Source organism: Marmota marmota, unplaced genomic scaffold (genome assembly GCF_001458135.2).
Source record: "Marmota marmota marmota unplaced genomic scaffold, marMar, whole genome shotgun sequence".
NCBI classification, from domain to species: Eukaryota; Metazoa; Chordata; class Mammalia; order Rodentia; family Sciuridae; genus Marmota; species Marmota marmota.
Window position 1 is genome coordinate 45,985,934 of NW_026000037.1, and position 23,946 is coordinate 46,009,879.

Consider the following 23,946-nt stretch of genomic DNA (forward strand, 5'->3'; position numbering starts at 1 on the left):
GTAATGCTGGATTCATAGAATGAATTTTAAAGGATTCCTTCCCTTTCAATTCAGTGGAATAGTTTGAAAAACTTTGGTGTTAGTTCTTAAAACTGTAGTAAAATTCAGCATTGAAACAACCTATACCAGGGCTTTTCTTTGTTGGGAGATATTTTGTACTGATTCAATTTCATGACTTCTTTTTGATCTTGTTGATTCAATTTGAATATTTAATATGTTCCAGAAATTTGTCCATTTCTTCTAGATTTTACAATTTATTAGCATATGGTTTTCCAAAATAATCCCTAATAATCCTTTGAATTTCCATTTATTAGTGGTAATGTTTCCTTTTTGTCTCTAATTTTATTTATTTGAGTCTTCTCTCTCTCTCTTTGGTTAGTCAAGCTAAAAGTTTCTATATCAGGCTTATCTTTTCAAAGAACCAACTCTGTTACATTGATTCTTTGTATTGTTCTTTCAGTCCTCATTCTTTCTACTGATTTTGCATTTGGTTTATTTTTGCTTTTCTGGGACATTGAGACACATTATTTATCTGAGATCTTTCTCTTTTTAAAAATGTACCTACATTTAATTGCTATAAACTTCCCTCTGAGTATTGCCTTTGCTGTAGGTTTTCATATGTTGTGTTTCATTTGACTCAAGGAACTTTTAAATTTCCCTTCTGTTTCAGTCAGGTTTTTTTTTGTTTGTTTGTTTGTTTTTTTTCCTCTGTGACCAAAAGACCAGACAAGAACAGTTTTAGAGAAGGGGACTTTATTTGGTGTTCATGGTTTCAGAGGTCTCAGTCAACAGATTGACTCCACTGCTCTGTGCCCTACATGAGGCAGAACATAAGGGCAAAAAAAGTGTGATGGAGGAAAGCAGCTCAGGACATGGAAATCAGGAAACACAGACAGCTTCACTCACCATGGACAAAATATGAACCCTAAAGGCATACCCCCAGTGTCCTATCTCTTCCAGTCACAACTTGCATTTGTACAGTAACCACCTAGTTATCAGCAGATAAATGTGCTGATTAGGTTTAGGCTCTCATAACCCAGTCATTTAACCTCTGAACTTTTTTGCATTTTCTCACACGTGAGCTCTTGGGGAACACCTCATATCTAAACCATAATACCCTCTGACTTCTAGAATTACTGGTCAGTTAAAAGTGTGATTTTAATCTACATGCATTTGTATTTCTATAGTTTCTCTTGCTGTTGATTTCCTACTTTATTCCATTGTGATCAGAGAAGATGTAGAACATTATATCAACATTTTAAAATGTATTCAAACTTGTATGTGTCCTAACATATGGTCTATCCTAGAAAAGGTACCATGTGGGGCCTGGGGTTGTGGCTCAGCGGTAGAATGCTCAGGTGAGGCACTGGATTTGATCCTCAGCACTACATATAAATAAATAAAATAAAGGTATTGTGTCTACTTACAACTAAAAAAATTGTTCTTTAAAAAAAAAGAAAAGAAAAGAAATGGTACCATGTGCTATTGAAAAGAATGTGTATTCTCCAGTTGTTAGAATATTCTATAAATATCTGTTAAATCTACTTGATCTATAATGTAATTTAATGTTTCATTGTAATTGTTGTTGTTGTTGTTGCTGTTGTTGTTGATGATGATGCTCTATCTGTTGGTGTGAGTGGGGTACTGAAATGTCTTACTATTGCATTGGGGCCTATCTCTCCCTTTAGAATTAGATGCTTGTTTTATAAATTGGGTGATCCAACATTCAGTAAATACAGATTTATAATCATCACATCTTCTTGATGAACTGATCCCTTAATCTTATTATTTGTCTCTTCTTATTGTTTTTGTCTTAAAGTCTATTTTGTGAGAATTAAGTATACCTACTCCTGCTTGCATTCTGGATTCCATTTACATGGAATATCATTTTACACCCTATCTTTTTCAGTCTCTCTCTGTGTGTCTACAGAGGAAGTAAGTTCCTTGTAGGCAGCATATGTTTGGGTCTTGTTTCTTAATCCATTTACCCAATCTGTGCCTTTTAATTGGAAAATTAAGCCTATTTATATTCAGAGCTATTGTTTTCTTCTATTATTTGAAAAATATTCCTCTCATTCATCTTTGTGGTTGATGGTTTACCATATTGATAATATTTGAATATTTCCTATTTCTCATTTGTATATTTATTCTTCTAGTCAGATTTATTATTTCACATGTATTATGATGGTAATTTTCTTTCTTCTACCTCAAGGTGTACAATTCTCTTAAGTGTCTTTTGTAAGGTTGTCTACTTGACTTGAATTTCCTTAGTTTGTGACTATTTTGGAAGGTCTTTGTTTCTTCTCTGGAGAGAAGGATAAACTTACTGTGTATAGTGATCTCAATTGGCAATTATTTTCTCTCAGAACTTGAAATTCATCATTTCATGCCCTCTTGCCTCTTAGATTTCTGCTGAGAAATGGGCTATTGGTCTAATGGGTTTTCCTTTAAATGTGACTTGGTTCTCTTCTCTTGCAGATTTTAATATTCTTTCTTTTTCCTATACTTGTGAATGTTTGGCTATAATGTGGAGAAGTTCTTTTCTGTTCCTATCTATTTGGGCTTCTAAAGGCCTCCTGTACCTGAATGCCCATGTTTTCCCTAAGATTGGGGTAATTTTCTGCCATTATTCATCGAATAGGTTTTCTATGCCCTTTACCTTTATTTCTTCTCCCTTGAATTTGCCAATTATGCAGGTATTTAGCTTTTTAATGGTGTCCCATAGATGTTGAATGCTTTCTTCATTCTTTTTTCCTTTATTTCTATTTGAATATAACATTTTGAAAGATATTTTAAGCTCTAATATTCTTTCTTCTCCTTGATCTAGACTTTTGTTAAGGTTTCCACTATGTTTTTTAACTTACTGAGCTTTTCATTTCTAAGATTTCTGTTTGACTCTTTTTCAATATCTTTATCTCTTTGCTGAATTTCTCATTCATATTCTGCATTGTCTTTCTTATTTTATTTAAGTGTTCATCCATGTTCTCTTGGATTGTTTTGAGCTTTTAGAAAAATCATCCTTTTGAATTTTTGATCAGGCATTTCATCTATTTCAAAATCTTTGAAATTTGTTACTAGAGAGTTATAAACCATAGAAGGTATAATTTCTTATTTCTTGAATTTCTATGTCAAGATTTGCACATCTATTGGGATGATTATCTCTTCTGCTTTCATTTGATGTCCTTCTTAGTAAGCTGCTTTCTGGTGATGATGAGTATCAGTTGGGTAATGTTGAATTTATTTCTAGCTGAACTTCATAGTGTAATCTCGTTGTAGCTTCCTTGGCTGTGATTTGTAGGTATTGGCACAGTGCATAACATATCAGAGTCAGAAAGCTCCACTTTCTTTGTGGGCTTTGCAAGAGTGGGAACACCCTAATAAATGAGGCAGGAGTGGTACACAAGCAGAGTATATGAGATGCACCTTCTGTGATTATTTGTGCAAGGGTAACAGTAGACCTTATCAGGTGATGAGGATTTCCACAATTGCTGTTGATATTGACTCTGTTACTTTAAAGCAATTCAGATACTGGTTACTCCAGCCATAGTAAAGAGCCTGAAGATCTTACCCTCTAAATAAGAGGCAAGATTGTTGGCCAAGTCCCCTACCCCATCCCAATTCTTTCAGTTGTAGTTTCTACCAGGTACTGAGAGGAGTAAGTTGTGGTTAAAGCCGGTTGAAATTCTCCTAGGTAGGGTACTTGCCAGAACAACTTAGCATGGAATGTGAGCAGTACCAAGCATAGTTCCTCTCCAGAGTGCCTTAGGCTGCATACCCCAGAGGAGGGGCAAAAGTCAGGTCCCCAGATGCCTCTGAAGGCAATAGGAGTACTGGAACCACAAAATTCTGTTTTGGGAGGGTAGCAGTGGGAACCATATAGTTTGCCAAACTTGATCCTAGAGCCCTCAGTCATGGCACCTGTGCAAACCACATGTGACTGGTCATGATCCCAGTCTCAAGATAGCAGGTTCCCTGACATCTGATTCTAGAAGACCATCTCTTTAACCCCTGCCCGCTACATTCCAGTCCATATTCCAAACAGCATAGAACTTTCAGTAGTTTTGTGTCATTGTCACTATCCCAAGCTAAGGATGTCTTATGAGACACTGAGGCAGAGCAGTGGAATAACGCATTCCAGAAATGGAATGTGCAGGGGTTTCTAACCCCCAGAGCAGTACAAATTCAGACAGTAGGTCCCTTCTCAAGATGGTTACCTTCACTGGAAGGTACAATAAATTCCCTCTCTGAAATCAGTCTGCAATGCAGATCCTAGGTCTCTTATCTATTTAGGCTGTACTTATGCAAGGTTCTGGCTTATGAGCTGATTGAGCTCTCAGGGACAATTTCATCTTTACTCCTACAGAGGGGAGACTGCTCCTTCCCCTGCCATTGAACCTCATGACAGGTGCTGGGGTGTATTGTTTCTCTTGATGTGCTGTTGTCCCAGGTCTCTGGATTTCACCAGGTTTCTGTCTTACTGCCATTGAATCCCAGTGTTCTTCTATGGTCACTCACCACAATATGCAGTCACATACCTGTTACTTTGGTTCAACCCCAAGGAGAAGCAGAAATGTGCTGGGTGCCTCTGCTCTGCCATCTTTCCCTCTTATCTTTAAGACCAGATTTTTAAATTTTAGACTTCATTGTGAGAATATCCATCTATTTCACTGTGGTTTTATTTTGTATTTCTCAAATAATAAATGACATTAAGCATCTTTTCATGTCTTATTTTCCACATATATTCTTTAGTGAAGTAGCCAAATATTTCCCTTTTTTATTGGATTTTTTATTTTCTTATCATTAAGTTTTGACAAATCTTTATAAATTCTGGATCTGACTTCTTTATTAGACATAAAATTTGCAAATATTTCCTCCTAGTGGGTAGCCTGTGTTTTTGTAGTCTTATCTGTATTTTTCAATAGTTTTGAGTATATCCAATTTATCAAATTTTTTCTTTTAATATCCAAAGTACATGTATGAAGACATAAATTGCTGTGAACATACTTTATATACAGAGATATGAAAAATTGTGCTCTATATGTGTAATAAGAATCTAATGCATTCCACTGTCATGTATTTGAAAAATAAAACCAATTAAATATTAAAAAAGAAATAGTATAATTGGTACCATATCTAAGAAATATTTTCCCAATTCAAATACATAAACATTTTCTATATTCTCTTCCCTTTGTATTACAGTTTTCAGTTTTACATGTAGGTCTGTGGCCCATTCTGAGTATATTTTTATAAAGAGCATGAAGTATGTATTGAAGTTCATTCATTCTTGATCTGGATATTCAATGGTTCACACCATTTTTCCATAATACTTTCCTTTTTACATGTAATTAATGTTATATCTTTGCTGAAAATGAACTGAACTTGATGTTTAGATCTATTTCTGGATTCCCTATCCTGCTCCACTAGACACACTTAGAAATTTTTAAATAGCTATGTATTTTATTTTTGGCAGGTTTAAAAAAAATCCTGACTTTCCAACTCCAGGTTGTGACTTCCTCTCTTAAATTAATCAGTACTTGAGATTATGTATGGTTGCCTAATTTTTTTATTACATAAAGTCACTATAACATACTAATATCTATATTCCTGACTAAGTATCTTCATTTGAAAAACATCTTGTGAGATGTTGTTATGACTTGCCACTGAAATATAAGGCTCTCATTATGAAAAACATTTAAAAGTACAGCCTCTTTAAACTTTAGAAAAATCAGACAAATGTGATTTTAAAACTAAGATATTTTAAACATAGGGCTACTTGGAATATTTTACTTGGAACTAATATGTATATTCATCAAGTCCCCACACCCTGTGGAATTTTAATTAGCTACCTGCCAAGGGGCACAAATAATATAATATAGCCATGTAGAGAAAAAGCCATTTGCTGTTGTGACCAGAAAACACTCTGGCATTGATGCCTATGGTTCCTCAGAGCTCTCTTGACTCTTCTGTTGTTATATACATGGACAACCAAAGGGAATTCCTTTGTGAATTCCCGCAGCTCTGTGTCTATAGGGAAACTGGTGATGCAAGGGATTCATTGCTAACACTGATTATATTGATGGTGCATAGCACAGTTGCCCACATAAGACACTAACAAATATCTTAAACTGGCAGAAACTACTGAATCCTTGCCAGTTCCTATGGCACACTGAATATTCAAGCTCTCCAATGTTTTTTTCCATTCTCTGATCAAGGGAGCATCTTAAATGGGGATCTCTAATGCCCAAGAAGTTACCTGCTGTGTCTCTCATTATCAAAGAAATATTCCAAGAGATGATGCCAGAAATATAAATTAAAGCAAATAACATCTAGGACATTGATAGATATTGTGTGATTAAAAGAACCCTTTCCCTGCATATGTTCACTTAGACCATTTGGCTGATGAATAAGGGTTTTTTTGGCCACTTCCACCTCAAGGTGCTCTGATTCAGGGCCCTATGTACCAGAAGTATTAATCCCATTTTACATCAGAAAAGTGATGAGTTGTTATTGTTTCTGGATCCTGCTAATTTTTAAACTGTAAATCAACAAGTGGGTCAGTTCAAATCAGATAGTAGGACCCAGACACCATCTGTATCAGAACTTTTAGTTGTATACACAGAATCTATCCTAACTAACCACTAAGCTAGTTTAAGCAGAGAGCTACCAATTATAGGATTTCAGATGGCTCAGAAAATCTTTGGAAGGGTCAGAGAAGCAAACTCTAGACTAAGTGTCTAGAAACAATACTCAGAACCTTACACTATAGAGCTATTCCAGTAGAAACCACACTGCCTCTGGCACAACTGGGAAGTTGGTGCCATCACAGAGGACATGATGCTTTTTCTTATGATCACTCCAGAAAATGGATCTTCATGCCATGTCTGTCTCTATACACCTCACTTTCTCTTTACCATTCACTCATGTGTCTAGGTGTGGTATTCCTTGTATTTATCCAGCTTGGGGTTTGTTGAGATGCTTAAGCCTTGTTAAGTTTGAGGATAATATTTATTCAATATTGCTTATTTCATTCTCTCTGTCCTCTTTCTGTAGCTTTAATTATAATAAGCCTTCTTACCATGTTCCACATCTCTTATGCCCTCTATTCTATTTTACTTTTAATTTTACTTTTTTCTCTTATCATCTTCTGCTTGAATTATCTTCTATTGACCTGTCTTCAACATCACTAATCCTGTTTACTGCTATGTCCTGTCTGCTATTAAAACCCTTCCAATGTATTCTTAACTTAGGTATTATATTTTATAGTTCTACAATTTCCATTTGACCTGTTTTTATAATTCTAATTCTCTACTGGACTATTACACATTTTCATCTATATTTTCTTTCATACTAATAATAAAGTTCTAGTCTTTTAACTAAAACATCTAAATAATTTCTGAGATTGTTTTATTCCTTATCAGTCATTTTTCCTATTTCTTTGAATATCTGGTAATCTTTATTATATGCTAGACATTGTGAATTATATATACAGGGTTGGGTTATGTTATTTGTCTCTAAACAGTATTAAGTCTTAGTGGGGAAGACATTTAAATTATCAGGAAAATCTGGATTTTGTGGATGTATTATTTTGGCTATTTGTAGAGCAGATCTGTTTCAGTTTTGTCCATGATCTTAGAATGCAGCCTATATCCCTAATGTATAGCCTTTGTGGGGGGCAGTGGCATCTAGCTGAATGCCTAGAGTGTCAGGATCTCTCCCATTTTGGCTGGGCTAGAACTCTAGTACTACACCTCCCCAGAATGGTATGACCTCTGGAATCTCTATTCACTTCTCAGTTTTCTGGTTGCTACTTTATGTTGGCCTTTTGGTATTTTGCCCTATGCATTCAGAGATTACCAGTTGGCAAAGCCCCCAAGGAGCATTTTTTTGTTTTTGTTTTTTGGTTTTTTTGGTGGGGGAGAGTGGGGAGGATACCAGGGATTGAACTCAGTGGCACTCAACCACTGAGCCACATTCCCAGCCCTAGTTTTTGTGTTTTATTTAGAGACAGACTCTCACTGAGCTGTTAAGTGCCTCCCCATTGCTGAAGCTGTCTTTGAACCCATGATACTCCTGCCTCAGTCTCTTGAGCCACTGGGATAACAGGCATTGGCCACCACACCTGGCTGAAGAGGAGGGGTATTTTTATGTACATTTTGGAGGTTATTTTCCTCCTCACCTCCCTACCCTCTTCCCTCAAATCCAAGCTGCCTTTGCAGTCCACACTCCAATCTCTTTTTTCCTTTACCTATCAAGACTGTTCAACATCTTTAGCAATTAGAGAAATGTTAAAAAAAAAAACTATTCTAAGATTTCATCTTAACCCAGTCAGAATGGCAATCATCAAGAATACAAACAACAATAAATATGGGTGAGGATGAGGGGAAAGAGGTAGATTCATACATAGCTGGTGGGAATGCAAATTAGTGCAACCATATGAAAAGCAGTATGGAAATTCTTCAGAAAACTTAGAATGGAACCATCGTTTGACCCAGGTATCCCACTACTCACTTTATACCCAAAGGACTTAAAATCAGCATATTACAGTGATGCAGCCACATCAATGTTTATAGCAGCTCAACTTACAATAGCTAAACTATGGAACCAACCTAGGTGCCCTTCAATAGATGAATGAATAAAGAAAATGTGATATATATATTCATATATATATTAATATTCTATATATATGAATATTACTCAGCCTTAAAGAAGAATGAGATGATGGCATTTGCTGATAAATGGATGGAGCTAGAGAATACCATGCTAAGCAAAATTAGCCAATCCCCAAAAACCAAAGGCCAAATGTTTTCTCTGATATGTGGATAATAATTCACAATAAGGCAGGGCAGCTAAGAAAGAATACAGTTACTTTAGGTAGAGGGGAGTGAAGGGAAGGGAGGGGTTATGGAGGTAGAAGGATAGCAGAATGAATCAGACGTTATTACCAATGTACATATGACGGGTAGGATTCAACATGATGTACAACCAGAAGAATAGAAATTATACTCCATTTATATATGATGTATCAAAGTGCATCCTACTATCATGTATAACTAATTAGAACAAACAAAAAATGTTCTTAAAAAAAGACTGTCATTTCCTGCTTATACCTTTCTACTTCATATTGAAAAATGACCTTATGAGGAAACCCATAATGAACATGAGGCTCTTTTTCAAAGATTCTCTTCTTTTAAGGCTCTTGTCCATGTGCTTGTTATCCAATGCCTGAAAACACTTTTTAAACATTTATTCCATTTTTATAGTTGATTACTATATGAGAATGAGTCTAGTATCAGTTATTCATCATCACTAGAATTGGGACTCAGAAAATTCTACTTGATTAAACTGCCACTCACATCTGACTTGTGGAACTCAAGTCCAATTTTGTTCTCCAACAGCAAAGGAGGCTGAAATCTGTGGAAAAAGGCAATTATGGAAGAAACTAATAACATGAAATACTATCAAATGTGGAAAGGGAGTTCAAATGATACTTTAAAACAGTGTCTTCTGCCTCAACATTATCTGATTTTCTATTAGGGTTTGTTGAATAGGTCATATAATCAGCGGGAGATGGGAACAAAGTGCACAAAAACAAGATAAAGTAGAAAAGGAAATTAAGTTCCTGGTGATTTTGTTCATGCTTGAAATATACCTGTGTTATAGATAAGCCAGGTTTCATTTTCAAAACCACATCTGATTTTTTAGCATATTTAATGCTGACAATTAAGACTTGTACTTCTCTTCTTAATGACTTTGCATATGATAAACTTATTTCCACAGCAAAATTCTTCATAAATAAAGTAGGAAGAAGGCAGTGAAAAGAGGACTATATCAGAAGGTATTGAGAAGAAGGAAAAAATGCCAAAGGCATTTTTTACACTTCCCTTTACAGTATTTACTGAACACCTATCATGTTCCAAACTCTGAAAATTTTATTGTTGGGGAGGGTAGAGATGAATAAAATGGGTTCCTACTTTCAGTTGTGTTGGGGACATAGATTTGTTCAGTGAACTGTGATCATGATCACTGACAAGCCAGATTTATATATGGGGGTTAGGGAGAACAAAGAATGCATTGAATCTAAACATGGATTAAGGAAGTTTTTCTGCAGCACACATTTGAGCTGAATCATGAAGATAAGTAAGAATTAGCCAGACAAAGGAAGGTAGGAAAGTCATCCTAGGTAAAGCCACAATAGCAGGAGCAAAGAGGCACAGAAGCAGGAAATATAGTGGTGCACTGTGCAGTGGTAGGGGAAGAGGATAGTGGATGAAAGGAATTCTACATTGTAAAGTGTGGATTGGAGTGTGCCCAGAAAAGAGTCTGAAAAGGGTAAGAGGGTCCAAGTTATTGAGGACCTGGAAAGCCATACTAAGCTTGGCCAATATTGTAAGCAAAGGGTACCACTGAGAAGTTATCAGGATTAATGTGAATTGCATTTAAGCATTCTGTCCACAATTCTGGGGAAAGATTTTAAAATATTAAAATGTGAGAAATAGCCATTACAGGGCTGAATAAACATTTGATAATACAATATTCATGAACAATAACCGGGGCCCAGTGATGAAAGGGGCAGAGAGCTGAGAGAGAAAGTTTTCTTAAGTTTTCAAATAGCTATAAGAGAATAGGAAGCTAAGTTTCAAGAAAGAAATACAAATTTCCTGCAGGAAAATGAAGATTTCCATTTTTGACACCGACTTTAAGGCATCTATAGACATTTAATATAATCACCATGTTGCTGAGTATATGAAGTTCAACAGAAAGCTTTCCAGGGATAGTAAAAAATATTTGAGACTAATTAGCACTCTCAGGTAGGTAAAATCACGAGGCTATTTAGGGGCTGACTGAAGTATACAGAGAGAACAACAAGAATGAGGACAGAAAACCTGGAAGATGCCAGCATTTTAGGAAAGGGAAACAATAAGAAATACACAGGCAGACTAAAAATCACTTAAGACATGGCAATAGAAATACTTTGATGGAATCTGAGGGAGTGACGAATGTCAGAAATGGAGTGATGAACAGGGTGGAGAGGTCCAGGAGGATCAGGATAAAGAGCACTGGTTGATTTAGCTATTCTGGGTCTTTTATTTTTCCACATGAATTTCATGATTGCTTTTTTTATTTCTATGAGGAATTCCATTGGGATTTTGATTGGAATCACATTAAACCTGTATAGTGCTTTTGGTAGTATGGTCGTTTTCATAATATTGATTCTGCCTATCCAAGAGCAAGGTAGGTCTTTCCATCTTCTAAGGTCTTCTTTGATTTCTTTCTTTAGGGTTCTGTAGTTTTTATTGTATAGATCTTTCACCTCTTTTGTTAAGTTGACTCCTAAGTAATTTTTTTGAGGCTATTGTAAATGGGGTAGTTTGCCTCATTTCCCTCTCAAAGGATTTGTGACTGATGTACAGAAATGCCTTTGATTTATGGGTGTTAATTTTACATCCTGTACTTTGCTGAATTCATTTACTAGTTCTAGAAGTTTTCTGGTAGAGCTTTTTGGGTCTTCTAGGTATAGAATCATATCATCAGCAGATAGTGCTAATTTAAGTTCTTCTTTTCCTATATGTATCCTTTTAATTTCTTTCATCTGTCTAATTGCTCTGGCCAGTGTTTCAAGAACTATGTTAAATAGAAGTGCTGAAAGAGGGCATCCCTGTCTTATTTCAGTTTTTAGAGGAAATGCCTTCAATTTTTCTCCATTTAGAATGATGATGGCCTGGGACATAGCATAGATAGCCTTTATGATGTGGAGATATGTTCCTGTTATCCCTAGTTTTTCTAGTGTTTTGAACATGAAGGGTTGCTATATGTTGTCAAATGTTTTTTCTGTGTCTATTGAGGTGATCATATGATTATTATCCTTAGCAGGAAGAATGAAGCAGGTGGTATTACTATACCAGATCTTAAACTATACTACAGAGCAAGAGTAACAAAAACAGCATGATATTGGCACCAAAACAGACTGGTAGACCAATGGAACACAATAGAGGACACAAAGACTAACCCACAAAATTAAAATTATCTTATATTTGACAAAGGTGCCAAAAACATGCATTGGAGAAAAGATAGCCTTTTCAACAAAGGTACTGGGAAAACTGGAAATCCATATGCAATAAAATGAAATTAAACCCCTATCTCTCACCATGTATAAAACTCAACTCAAAGTGGATCAAGGACTGAGGAATTAAACAGAGACTGCATCTAATAGAAGAAAAAATAGGCCCCAACTTCATTAATAAGACTCCTATACTGCAAGAATTAAAACTAAAAATTAATAAATGGGATGGATTCGAACTAAAATGTTTCTTCTCAGCAAAAGAAACAATCTGTGAGGTAAATAGAGAACCTACATCTTGAGAGCAAATTTTTCCCCTCACACATCAGATAGAGCACTAATCTCTAGGGTATATAAAGAACTCAAAAAGCTAAACACCAAAAAAACAAATAACCCAGCCAATAACGGGCCAAGGACCTGAACAGATACTTCTCAGAAGAGGATATACAATCAATCAACAAATATATTTAAAAAGTTCACCATCTCTAGCAATTAGAGAAGTGCAAATCAAAACTACTCTATGATATCATCTCATTCCAGTCAGAATGGCAGCTGTCAAGAATACAAACAACAATAAGTGTTGACGAGGATGTGAGGAAAAAGACACACTCATATGTTGTTGGTGGGACTGCACATTGGTGCACCCACTCTGGAAAGAAGTATGGAGATTCCTTGAGAAACCTGGAATGGAACCACCATTTGACCCAGCTATCCCTATCCTTGGTCTATATCCAAAGGACTTAAAAACAGCATACTACAGGGACACAGCCACATCAATGTTTATAGCAGCACAATTCACAATAGTTAAACTGTGGAACCAACCTAGATGCCCTTCAGTAGATGAATGGATTTAAAAATATGAGGCATAAATACACAATGGGATATTACTCAATTATAAAAGAGAATAAAATCATGGCATTTGCAGGTAAATGGATGGCATAGGAGGGATAATGCTAAGTGAAGTTAGCCAATCCCCTAAAAAACAAATGCCAAATGTTTTCTCTGATATAAGGTGATGACTCATAGTGGGGTTGGGAGAGGGAACATGGGAGGGATAGATGAATTCTAGATAGGGTTCAGGGGTGGGAGGGAAAGGAAGGGGGCAAGAGGTTAGTAAGGATGGTAGAATCTGATGGACATCATTATCTAAAGTACATGTATGAAGACACGAATTGGTGTGAACATACTTTATATACAGAGATAGGAAAAATTGTGCTGTATACATGTAATAAGAATTGTAATGTATTCCACTGCCATTTATTTTTAAAAAAATAAATAAAATAATAGTCCTGGTTGAATTAAGTAATATGGATGTCCACTTGAACTTGAGAAGAGAGTTTTAGTGAGCTGGAGAGATAAGAGGAACTGGGTATAATAAGGTAGATGAATCTTTAAAAATGTTGATTTCATGTGGAAAGGCAAACATAGGGACTTCCCAGGAACAGAGGAGAGGATGACTTAAATCAAAGGAAATTTTCTTTGGGTAAGAACTGTTTAACCATGCTTATAGACAGAGGGAAACACTAAAAAGAGTTACAGATCAAAATAAGCAAAGTAGATAGTCAGTAGAATCAAGTGTCCAAAGTATTACGTGGGTCAAAGTTTCAAACTTTAAGGAGAAGGACTGAATTCAAACTGTCAGAGGAATCACATCCTGTGTCTACAAGAGGTCCAGGGGCTAGCAAGACGCAGAAAGACAGCATGTGAGAGGGAGGAATTAGGATTGTTCACCCCCCAATGACTTAATTTTCTTGATAAAGTAGGAGGTGGTTGTCTCCTGGGAGTCTGTGCATGGAGGTGTAAGGTAAGGGAGTGGTGACCATTCTACACAGTCATAAAAGGAATAGGCAAACGAAGGACAGGACCAAGGCGTTTCATGTTGCATGGAGAATCCAGATGATGGTGACTTCCCTAGCAGCACTCAGCTACCCAGCACAGAAGCACAGTCACTTATGAGATGGCTCTGGTAATGAAGATGCCCAGCCCTGTTGCAGAAAGATAAGGATGCAAAGGAATTAATTATACAGCTAGCAGAGGGGTCTAGGCTGTACACAGGCAGAGACTATAGTCTGAGAAAACCTAGAGGGTCAACGAGCAGGTTTTGTTGGGAAGAATGAAGGTGCGACTTCTCTTTTGTCTCATCACTCTGGTGAGAGATGTAAATAGCTCTTCTTTTTACAGCAACTGTTACTGACAGAAAAGTAAAATAAAACAGAGTTCACATTATTTCAAAATTCCTTTAACATTTTTCTGCAAAGACACAAATTATCTAAATCACTCCCTAAAAGACCTTTTAAATTCTAAGACTAATAATAAAATTATGGTTACATGTTTAATTAATGTTTATTATAGCTAGCATATTAGTTTTAGAAAGTCAAATTTATGATACAATGAAGCAATATTTTTTACATTCTATGGGTCTAATATATAGCATACTGGGACCTAAAGTATAATAAAAATATTTTATTATTTTGTAGAACTCTGGAATACAACCTGTGTGGGGCTGAGATAGTATTGAATTTCAAGATGAATGAGTCAATATGAACCTTAGGCAAGTTACTTCATGTTTCAGGACTCAGCTTTCAGACTTGCAAAATGAAGTGTAGGGATAAATCCCCAACTCTTCTGGCACATTAAAAAATCATAATTAAAAAATAAGCATAATATAACATTTTAAATTACTGCAAATTTATAGATACAGTTCTTCCTTTTAGGATGTATCTTTGGTCCCAACTGCAATGTGAGTTTCAGCCCTTCATTAGGAACACAAATTCTGATGAAAACACTGTCTCTGTAGGAAACAGAATCATTTTACCACAATTCTGTTCCAACTTCTTCACTTCCTACCTATATTTGTCTTTTAGAAGTTTATTCCCTAAAAATTCAGAAATATTTGTTCACCCTTGTCTCACTTCACTTTCTTTTATTATAACAAAGTATTTGAGGTTGGTAACTTATAGGTAAATAGTTTTATTTGTATCAAAATTCTAACGGCTGAAGGGTCCAAACTGCATGGTGCCAGCATTTTGGCAAGGCCTCCTGGCTGTGTGCCAACAGGGGATAGAAAGAGAAAGAGAACTGGCTGCCTGAAGAAAGGACCAAGAATGTGGGATGGCTTCACTTTATAATAACATGGTCATATGAGAGCTAGTTTCACTCTGTGAGACCAGCACTGATCCCTTTCCAGATAGTGACCCATGACCTAATTACCTTCTGCTAGGCCTCACCTCTGTAAGGTCCTACCACTTCTCAGCATCACCACATGGGGTGAGGCTTCCAGAACAAGAACATTTAGGAGGGAGGCACTCAAACTATATCCAAACCATAGTAATCCTCTGTGACTAAGCCTCTCTAAGCAGACTCCACATTCTGTTGTGACATAGAGTCAGGCCTCTGATTTCAATAGGCAAACACTCTGCAGCAACTTTTGCAAATTCTCTGATTGAGTATACTATCAGAGAATGCATATAAAGCATCTGTTAGAATGCTTGATATACAGGGAATATTATATAGGGTATGCCTGACACAGTGGACAGCATGAACTGTGGGGAATCATTAAGACACATTTTTGTCTCCCATTCAGATGGTTCTTCTGTCACCAGATGAAAACTCAGACAAATATATGAGTCATTCTTGGGTTGCACAGGGGCCTATGGTAAATATAAAACATAAAATATAGTCTTGATTCAAAATCAAAGTGTGCAATTCCAATAGTTTGGTCTATTCCTTTCTCTCTATTCAGAAGGTGAGTTCTCTTTTGATTCCCTAGATGCTTAGTCCATTAGGGCCCACAGGTGAGGAAGGAAAAGGGAAAGAGAGATAAAGGAAGGAATAACAAAGTTCTCATTTAACAGTGACTGTTACTATTCTAAGCAAACCTTGCAGAAAGTTAATGCCGACTCTTACCCCTTAGCAATTTTGTAGCCTTTATTGCTAGTTGTACCCATCCTAGAATAATGTCCCTGATGTACATTTTCTTTAGTGAAAGAATGTGAGAGGATGCATCTCCCCCTCTCCCTCCACCCCTTGCCCTCCCTGCTTCCCATGAACTGAGCAGTTTTCCTCCATAGCACCTATCAGCCAGGATGCTCTTGGCAATGGAGTCAGACAACCATGGACTGAATCTTTGAAACCATGATTCAAAATGAACCTTTTCTCCTCTACGTTGTTCTTGTCAGATATTTCAGTCATTTTTTTCCACCTATCAGTTTCCCATTTATTGTTGTTCCACCTAACTGGGGGATTCATCCACCTCTGGAAGTAGCACAGTTGGGCAGAAAAATCTTAGGGAGGATATCTTTGACAATGACACCTTTCCACTAGCCAACAATTTCTTAAATAGGGTACATAAAAAAGATGAATAGTATTCCAATAGGACTTTCCATCTTCCATTTAGGTCTAAGAAGTTGAAAAGAACGTTGCTCCCACTTTAACAGCAAAAATTTAAAAAGCTGAACTGCCTACATTAGGACTTATCTTAAGCCTGTCAGAGAGCAGAAGTCAGAGAGCAATAAACTAGCCTGACATTTAAGGGAAGACAGGCTTCAAGTAAAATTAATAAGTTTTGTAAATCCAAACACAGCATTAAGATAAGCCATTGACTGGGAGAAAAAGAAAAAAGGAAACAAAACTTGTATATGGAATATGTAAAGAGTACACAAATGAGTAAGAAAAAAAGCAGATAACCCAATGGGAAAATGGGCAAAAGACTTGAGCAGACAGACATTCCACAGAAGAAGATAACCAATTGGATAATATATGAAAAGATGTTTAATATTTCATTATATATATATATATATTTTTTTTTCACAGTTTATTTATATGCTTTTCTGTTAACAGAAATTTTCATTATTTCCAGATACTTGTTGTTATGATAATAGTGCTATGAACATTCTTGAACATGTCTTTTAGTGAACGTATGTTCTAAATGGAAATGAAAACCATAATGAGGTACCAGTACTCAGTCACTAAATAAACTAAAATTAAGGACTGCTAATACCAATACTGGTGAAGATGTGAATGAGATGAATCTGGTTGTAAATTTTTACAATAATTTTGGAAAACCTTGGCAATATTTTTCAAAGCTAAATGCACTGAAACTTTAAATTCAACAATTTTGCTCCTAAATATCTACCCAATAGAAATGAGCACATATGTTTACCAAAAGACATGTTCAAGAATTTTCATACCACTATTATCAAAACAACAAGTATCTGGAAATAATGAAAATTTCTATTAACAGAAAAGCATATAAACAAACTATGAAATATATATACAATGAAATACTAAACAAGAAAGAAAAAATGATGGTAACATGAAACAAGAATGAAACACATCATGAGCACAAGAAGTATAAAGGCATGGGGTGGGGTAGTATTTGCTAAGAAGAACCATGAGGGAGATTTCTGGCTTCAGAAAACATTCTATATATTAATCTTGGGTGTCTCCTTGGGGAGGTATGTAAATAAACTTCATCAAATAGCATAGTTAGGTACTATGCACTTTTCCACATATATGTTTAACTTAATGCAATATAATACAAAGAAAACATTACCTATAGCATAGCTCCAGGGCTAATGATAATATGGGAAGAATGAATATAAACAGACAGGAGTATGAGGACTTGTCAGGGCCCCTTGATCCTGTGTGTTTCCCATAAGTCTACAACAGAGAAGAAAACCACTTTAGCTCTGGAGCCTGTAGTGGATTAACCTTGATGCAGCTTCTCTTCTTTAGGTCCCAAATTTATACAGTGTAAAAAGAAATATCTTTTTGTTATAAAAACTGCAGAACAAGCATTTTTTCTCAAATGTTTAAAAATAAAGATACTTGTTTTTATATACTTTTGTTATAGTGTCATCTTTCGGGATGCTTTCTATCAAGAGAATAAAGCTTCTTGTGCTATCCCCAAACTACTACATCATCTACTAACCAATAAAGATCTGAGAACTTTTACTAGACATATGCTATGCCTTGAAACAATATTAATTTTTAATGGCCTTTTCAACTTTTCAAGGATGGTTGTGTTAGTCAGCTTTTTGTCACTGTGACTAAAATATCTGACAAGAACAACCAAGAGGAGAAAAAGTTCATTTTGAATCATGGTTTCAAAGATTCAGTCCATGGTTGTCTGACTCCATTGCCATGGGCCCAAAATGAGGCAGAGCATCCTGGCTGATAGGTTCTATGGAGGAAAACTGCTCAGTTCATGGGAAACAGGGAGGGCAAGGGGTAGAGGGAGAGGGGGAGATGCATCCTTTCACAGCATGCCCCTAGGGACCCATCTCTGCCAGCCACACCCCACCTTCCTAAGGTTTCTACCCTGTTAATCCATTCAAACTAAAATAGACTGATTGGATTACAGCTCTCATAATCTAATCCTTTCATTTCTGAATATTCCTGCATTAACACAGGTACTTTGGGGGGACATCTTAAATCCAGACCATAACAAGGGCCATATCCATATCAGGCTTCCAGGACTCCAGCACTTGTGATGTCAGGATTGCAGGTGCTCCCAACACAGCAGCCTCTCATTCTTTCAGTTTTGCCACTGTATTTCCCTGTGAGCATCAGACAGCAGCCCTTAATCCTTCCAACTATCAGGTTTACCCTTTAACTTGGAGCCATTCCAGAGGTCCTCTCACTGGGTCTAAGCAGGAAAAAAAGTCACCTCATCCCCCACATTTTGTTGAGGGTTACATACAACCCACCAATCTTCCCCTAACATATTCCTCACGAAACCTCTTTCCTCTTCCTATTTTGCATATCTCTGATATGAATGAGAAGTCTGAGAGTCTTTGAGCACTAGACAGTTTGTAACTGCACCGCATTTTCATCCCACACTTTACTCTGTTGCCCAGCATCTACAGTTAATGTTAGGTGTCTCCATTGAAATATCCTATTATAGTGATTTCAGATTGAACTTCATGAAATTGTTGATTATTGACTATTTTTGACCTAAAAGAATTGAAAATTAATATGGTCCAAACTAACAGTTTTATTCAGGATAGGCTTTTCAGAGATACTGAACTTTAGGTTGGATTTGAACAAAAGGAAAAGTGGGTTCTCCAATGAATACCCAGAAAAATACTAAAACAGCTTCTGTGAGCACCTTACCTTGGCTTTCAGATCAGCACACAGGTCCTGTTGCTTTTTTCTGTCCTTAGCCAATATGCTCTCCATTTCATGAGCTGCACAGGCCTCAAGGAGGGTAAGTACTGCCTTCTGTATAAAGTCTTTCCTATTCTTATTCCAATTTTCTATCAAGATCCTTCGCTGCTCCCTAGCAAAGTGATATTGGTCACAATGTTTCTCATGTTCTACCTGAAAAGATAATAGATGGTGAACTCTTATCATTGTTAAAATGAGCCTATGATGTATGTCATTGTTATAAAAATGAATAGAATTAATTATAACCAATGATTTTAAAAAACTGGGACAAACATCTTAATAGTAAACACAGTAACTAAGACTGGCAATTGAGAAAAAGGCATTCAATGTTTACAAGTCCTTTTATTTATTTATTTATTTATTTATTTATTATTGGTTGTTCAAAACATTACAAAGCTCTTGACATATCATATTTCATACATTAGATTCAAGTGGGTTATGAACTCCCATTTTTACCCCAAATACAGATTGCAGAAACAAGTCCTTTTATAAATCCTTACTTTCCTCATATAGAATGGGTTCAGACCAAGTGGTCTCTAAAGAAACTTTCACTTCTAAGTGGCATAATTCAGTGAGCAGAAAGCAAGACTCCCTCCATATATAATTTTAAGTGCACCATTTTTTAAGTCAGTTGTTGGCATCGTTTAACAATTATATCAAGTCTTTATGACAACGTAAAACATAAGCATAAAAATTGCTACAATAATCCTGAAGATTCAGTTTGCTTTTAATTATCAAAACATTCAGATGTTAGAATGACTAAACTTAATTATAGCAATGACATTTAGCCTTCTCATCCTACATTCTTGAGGGATATGACATTGTCACATAGTAACTAGGGACACTTTTGGCAGTGATTCTCAATCATGGAAAGTATCAGAGTATGGGGTTGGCAGGGGGGTGAAGGGGGTACACAAAGAGCAGAAAAGAAGAGCCTGAGAGTTTAAAAATCTCCTGCAAATGATTCTGAAGATCTCATACAAAGGTGTGTTTTCTGAACTAAAGCATCACTGATCTAAATAATTCTTTATTTTTTCAGTACAGACCACACCTTTGCATTGACATACTATTTAATTCCTAAGTGGTATGAGAAAAGAAGCTAGCAAGCAGGATAGAGTATGTCCCACCTAAAATAACACTTTAGGTATGGTTAAATAGACACATGATCAAACAGACTATGATCTCACTTAAACCAAGTATCAGCTACTAAAATGTGTTCTGAAAATGTCTTAGCTTTGTTAATAAGGTTAAAAATATATTTAACATCTGTCAAACATTAAGAAGGGAATGATACACCATGCAGAAACATGGTCTAATCGATCCAATGTAGAATAAAAATGCAAAAAAAATCATGTAAATTGTAGAAAAAATATAAAAATCTACAGGTAACAATGGCAGCTGGTCACAGAGGCAAATAAAATTGATTAGGAATAAAAGAAGATATAATTTAGTAAATTAAGAATGTAAAAAAATCCAGAATTAATTATTTTTTATGTAAGAGGTATCTGTTTTAGACCAGAATTTAAACAATTAATTGTTGAAATGGTGGTGACAGGGAAAGAATAGAAAGAATGTGGGAAATAGTCACTCTAACTATGTGGACTTTGCTTCAGTTTCTTAATGAGAAAATAAGAATAACAATAGTATTACTTTCACCCACTGCTATGTGTGTTAAAAGGAGTTTCCCTAAAACTGATGTACAGTAATTTCTATACACATGTGAGTATTGCTGTTACTTGCTTAATTTAAAACAATAATAAAAGTACAGGGTATGTGATAATATTTTGTAGCATTAAAAATCAAGAGCCTATACATGCTTGTTTACATATAATTTATAAGACAAGTCATTGTAAAATTAATTGGTGATATGGTAACCTCCTATTTTCTTGTCTTTGTGGGTTTTCCCATGAAAGAATGAAACAATAATTTTCCAATTCCTTCTCATGGAAATTTAAGTCATGTCTTTGAGTTCTGAATTTGGGGTCTTTGTGTTTTCTACCCACATAGGGGAACAGGCAGAGTTGCTGTGATGGGGAAGATACAGGTAAGTGACATCTCTCAGGGTGAGTGTTGGCATCCTTATGACTAGAGGGGCTGAGGTGTGGCAGACTTTGTGGATGCAAGGGCAAGCATTTAACCTTCAGGAAAGATCCAGACGTGGTGGAACCTCTGAGAGTAGGCAGGTAACTGTCTGTAAACCTGAGGATCAAACACTAGCGGAGCAGCCTGGGAGCCATGGTGAAGATTTCTGGGGCAAGTTGCCAGACAGGCCCTCACCTGCTTATGGACTATATAGATTTTGGGGGAAAAATGACCTGCACAGACTTTCAACCTGTAATTCAACTATTTTCTATAGAGTAGGAAAAACAATACATTTTAGATTATTTTCACACACACACACACACGTGCACACACACATATCTCCATAATCATTGACCCCTAAAACAATTTCAACTTGCACTCACCAAGTCATGCCTAGATTTATGAGGAAAATATCTTTGTAACATATCGAGATACAGAGTCCTTCTGCCAAAGAGATCTCCAGGATACTGATCTAAAATAGCCTGGTAAATCCAGTGGTCTTCTTCACTTAGTTGGAAGTTTCTGAAAGCAACAAAAATATTATAACATATAGTTTAGAAATTATGAACTTTAGATTTTCCAACATGGCGGCCGGCGAGCAGGCAGCACTTTCAATACCTCCACAGTAACGGGATCAGAGAGACCCATTAATACACCTACATGCTACCTGCTGAGAAACTTCTAGCAAAATTCCGCTGAAAGGAGACCTGCCGGGAATTAGTAAGTTTATTGGAAGTGTCAGTTTGTCTCGGCCACGAGGCGCAGGGGCCCAGTCCCGCCGGTGAACGTTCAAACAGCCGCTGCCTGCCCTGGCCCCTGCTGGTCCGGCTCTGTGAACTGCCCCTGGTGGTTCGGCGCTGCAAACGACCCCCACCCCTCGGGTGAACAGCTCCCGCCTGCCCGGCTCCGCGAACAGCCCCACCCGCACGGCGAACGGCCCCACCCGCCCGGCTCAGGAGGCGACGTGAAGGGACTCTAACCAAGCCTTTATAAAATAGCGAACTGGGAGCTAAAACCAGAGATTGAGTCAGACCAGAGACAAGCCAGTCCCACCCCTCCCTTCGGATACTCCGGCAAGGAGCCAACGGCCGCCATAGCAGAGAGGGGAAGTCACCAGAGTTCGGCCAACGAGATTCCTTCCCAGCAGAATCTACTTTAGCAGGTGTGTGACTCCCACCAACACCAGATACAAACAACCTGGAAACTTCAAAAATCTCTCAGTGGGCGTGACCGTAAGGGCCAAGGGACTCCTGAACCCAAACTCCCCCTACTGCCAGTGACGTGGGCGTGACTGTAGGGGCGGAGGGAAGCAGAGAAGACTCCCCACCCCCAACTCCCCCAACCGCCAACAGAGAGGGTGGGACGGTAGGGGCGGAGGGAAACAGAGGTCACTCCTGACCCCCAACTCCTCCTACCGCCAGCGGAGTGGTCGTAATTGTAGAGGCTGAGGGTAGCAGAGGGGATTCTCGACCCCCAACTCACATTATCACCAGTGGCGACACCCAAGGTCTTAGCCGCCAGCTTCCCAGGGCATGCCCACCAAAGGGGTCCGGAAAAACTAAACTATTGACTCCCAGACCACAGCTCCACAGCACTGGGGCTTAGATGAATGGTAGAGAGAGTGCTCAGTCATTCGGGAAATAGGGCACACAGCGGGGCTGAAAGTGTAACCAGATCCTTGGGGAACCGCCTCTGGTGAGCAGGACCTGGCTGGCTGGCAGGAGGAAGGGGAGGAGGGGCAGGAGAAGTGGAACGACTCTGGACTAACAGGATTGAGAGACTCCCAGGAGCTGCCTTACAGGGATTGCTGTTGACACATAGAGGGCAAAACTCAGCCTGGAGGGCACAGCTCTGCCTACGGGAAGAGAAGAAAATGGATCTCTAAGACCTAATTCAATTACTTATTTTATTTTATTCTATTTTTTCTCTCCCCTTTTCCTTCTTTCTTTCCCCTTTCAATTTTTATTGTTCTTTCCATTTTCCTCTATTCTATCTATCTCCCTCTCCTTCTTTCTTTTTAAGAGCACCTTCTTTCCCCTTCTCCCCAACTTTCATCCCAAGTATTATGTCCTCCATTATGTGTAATTGTCTAAATGCAAATAGGTGAATGTTTCGAGGCTGTCTATAGGGCTCCTAAATACCTAGCTACTACCAACACCCTGATCCAATCGACAGTTAGTATCCCCCTTCAGTAGAGAAACCTTCCAAAGTAGCCAAGACATACTAACCCTTATACCTTCATAGCACCTAACCTAAACATAAAGTCCTAAGAACAAACAACAAATCACTATATGCATACAGAATCCAGAAGCCCTTTATAAATTGAATGAATCAGCTTTAAAGTACAATAAAGCCCGACATCTCTGGGCATAATCTCCCACCACAAAGGAGAGACAACAGAGATACACAAAGCCAAAACAAATGTATAGGAGAAAGCAGTTACAAAGCAGTCAAACAGAGCTGGAAAGTAACGTGAACACCATGAAAAAACAAGGGAAAAAAGGAGTACAAACAATGCAGGACAACTTAAGTCTACAGGAGGACCTAGAAACATCAGAAGCATGGATAGGGAAAGAACTCAAGGCATACCTAACTCAGATGGAAAGGAATATTAGAGAAGACATGAGACAGCAAGT

At 37.3% G+C, this 23,946-nt stretch overlaps 1 protein-coding gene across 2 annotated transcripts in view; it reads right to left on the reverse strand.

Annotated features, from left to right (window-relative positions):
- The window catches only part of Ccdc148 (coiled-coil domain containing 148), a 328,203-nt gene that overhangs the window by 141,203 nt on the left and 163,054 nt on the right, over positions 1-23,946 (reverse strand). For both annotated transcript variants that reach the window (XM_015479202.2, XM_048812299.1), the window contains exons 8-9: positions 21,694-21,832; positions 19,175-19,381 (exon numbers count right to left, since the gene is read on the reverse strand). In XM_015479202.2, coding sequence (XP_015334688.1) covers positions 19,175-19,381; positions 21,694-21,832 — 346 coding nt within the window. The remainder of the gene's footprint in view (positions 1-19,174; positions 19,382-21,693; positions 21,833-23,946) is intronic.